The sequence below is a fragment of the Sebastes fasciatus genome, chromosome 16 (assembly GCF_043250625.1).
Source record: "Sebastes fasciatus isolate fSebFas1 chromosome 16, fSebFas1.pri, whole genome shotgun sequence".
NCBI lineage: Eukaryota > Metazoa > Chordata > Actinopteri > Perciformes > Sebastidae > Sebastes > Sebastes fasciatus.
Window position 1 is genome coordinate 155001 of NC_133810.1, and position 2828 is coordinate 157828.

General features: G+C 40.7%; 1 protein-coding gene across 5 annotated transcripts in view; it reads right to left on the reverse strand.

Annotated features, from left to right (window-relative positions):
• LOC141753144 (hepatitis A virus cellular receptor 2 homolog) overlaps nt 1-1529 on the reverse strand; it is a 5106-nt gene extending 3577 nt beyond the window's left edge. Inside the window, exons 1-2 of one of the 5 annotated variants that reach the window (XM_074611529.1) lie at nt 1234-1529; nt 741-954 (exon numbers count right to left, since the gene is read on the reverse strand). In XM_074611529.1, the coding sequence (XP_074467630.1) occupies nt 741-954; nt 1234-1282 (263 nt within the window). In that variant the 5' untranslated portion in view covers nt 1283-1529. The remainder of the gene's footprint in view (nt 1-740; nt 955-1233) is intronic. The other 4 variants (XM_074611528.1, XM_074611531.1, XM_074611530.1 and 1 more) reach the window with 4 other exon arrangements.
• Between the last annotated feature and the right edge of the window lie 1299 nt (nt 1530-2828).

Consider the following 2828-nt stretch of genomic DNA (forward strand, 5'->3'; position numbering starts at 1 on the left):
GACAGTCGGACTGTCGGACCCACTCAGTCCTGGTTCTGGTTCTGGTCTCCTGAACCTCTCTGATTGGATGTTTCTTCCTGCAATGCTCTCTGGGACTTGTAGTCTGTAACCTCATATCTGTACTTCTACCTGTAACCTGGTACCTGTAGTACTACCTGTAGTACCTCTACCTGTAGTACTACCTGTAGTACGTCTACCTGTAGTTCTTCTACCTTTAGTATTACCTGTAGTACGTCTACCTGTAGTACGTCTACCTGTAGTTCTTCTACCTTTAGTATTACCTGTAGTACGTCTACCTGTAGTACGTCTACCTGTAGTTCTTCTACCTTTAGTATTACCTGTAGTACGTCTACCTGTAGTTCTTCTACCTTTAGTATTACCTGTAGTACGTCTACCTGTAGTTCTTCTACCTGTAGTACGTCTACCTGTAGTTCTTCTACCTGTAGTACGTCTACCTGTAGTTCTTCTACCTGTAGTACGTCTACCTGTAGTTCTTCTACCTGTAGTACTACCTGTAGTACGTCTACCTGTAGTACTACCTGTAGTTCTTCTACCTGTAGTACTACCTGTAGTACGTCTACCTGTAGTACTACCTGTAGTTCTTCTACCTGTAGTACTACCTGTAGTACTACCTGTAGTTCTTCTACCTGTAGTACTACCTGTAGTACGTCTACCTGTAGTACTACCTGTAGTACCTCTACCTGTAGTACTACCTGTAGTTCTTCTACCTGTAGTACTACCTGTAGTACCTGGGAGACTTCCTGTAGGTGACGTTGTCTCCGGCGGCGTTGATGACGGCGTTGTGGCAGCTGAACAGTGACGGCTGTCCCCTCCCCCAGCACACCTCCACTCCGCTCTGACTCGCCGCCGCCGAGCGACACGGCAGCGTCACCGTCCTCCCGGCCACGCCCACCACCGTCTCCGTGGTGACCGCCTCCGCCACGCCCGCTGTCGCTGACACACAGACGCACAAAATAATGTGTTAGAATGAGACTGTGACTTCACCTCCATTATTATTATTAGTATTATTAGTATTATTATGATTATTATTATTTATTATTATTATTATTATTATTATTATTTCACACATGAATTAGTGATGTGATTTATCTCCATGTGAGCTGTTTAAACTGTGTCTGATTAAATGAATGATTTAATAACATATTAACAGACCTCTAACATTCATATTAAAGGTTAATATTATTACCAGTCAAAGAGGATGAGGAGACTCACCTGAGAGGACGAAGACGCAGGTGAAGGTGTGAAGCAGCAGCGGCAGCATGATGTTGTGTCCCTGCAGACAGACAGACAAACGGAGACGGAGACGTAGACGGAGACGGAGACGACTCACTGCTGTTCCTTCCTGTTTCCATCCTGATATTAATAGAATCAGACTCAGACTGAAGTTGCAAAACAGTCTGATGACAAACTAGAATAACGTCTCAGAAACACGTCGACTCGTCTGGAGGGAATCTGTTGTTAATATCTAATATATAACTAACTAATATATAAATATATTAAATAATACAGAATATAAACAGAAATATCAATAATACATATATAAATATAATAAATAATACAGAATATGAACAGGTTAAAGTGGAAAGAGTCTGAGGTGAATTCATGAACTTTAAACAAAACATCAACAAACCTCTCTGGTCATGTGACCTTGACCTCTCTGGTCATGTGACCTTGACCTCTCTAGTCATGTGACCTTGACCTCTCTGGTCATGTGACCTTGACCTCTCTGGTCATGTGACCTTGACCTCTCTAGTCATGTGACCTTGACCTCTCTGGTCATGTGACCTTGACCTCTCTGGTCATGTGACCTTGACCTCTCTAGTCATGTGACCTTGACCTCTGTGGTGTTGAGAGAGAGTTTACAGTTTTTCTCAATTGTTTACACACAAATACTGGTACTTGACACACAATGACCACAACATGTAACTCATGCACCAACCCCCTGAACCAATTCTGCTAAACTACAAGCACAATTCCTGCTTTACACTCAAATTGCAGTTCTAAAACACACTTTTTTCAGAACACTACACACAATTCTCATGAAGAAAATCTCGTTTTCACAAGGAACACACTGTCATTCAAAATTCTAAAGTCAATTGCCCTACTATGCACACTGACTCATCACATGGGCAAACACCTGTCACACAGTGTTACAATTAGCAATCAGAGCTTTAGCATAAAAGGGAAAACATTGCTTGTGATGTGGATGAGGTGCTGTGGCCAGACCGAAACAGAAGAGAGGATGCAGCATAGTTGTTTTTACTGTAACTGTATACAGTAAATTCTTCTGTTGTTTTGTATGTAGACCTCTGTATGTGCAACTTCGTGTTGGTTGGGATGTTCACTGTGTACATTGTTTTTGTGGGGAAAATAAAATATATTTGTTACCGTGTATTTGTGTGTTCTGAGTATAAAAACAATATTCTAAAATATTTTACAACACACTTATGTATGTACTGTCTGTAGTAATGTATGTACTGTCTGTAGTAATGTATGTGCTGTCTGTAGTAATGTATGTACTGTCTGTAGTAATGTATGTACTGTCTGTAGTAATGTATGTACTGTCTGTAGTAATGTATGTACTGTCTGTAGTAATGTATGTACTGTCTGTAGTAATGTATGTGCTGTCTGTAGTAATGTATGTACTGTCTGTAGTAATGTATGTACTGTCTGTAGTAATGTATGTACTGTCTGTAGTAATGTATGTACTGTCTGTAGTAATGTATGTACTGTCTGTAGTAATGTATGTACTGTCTGTAGTAATGTATGTACTGTCTGTAGTAATGTATGTACTGTCTGTAGTAATG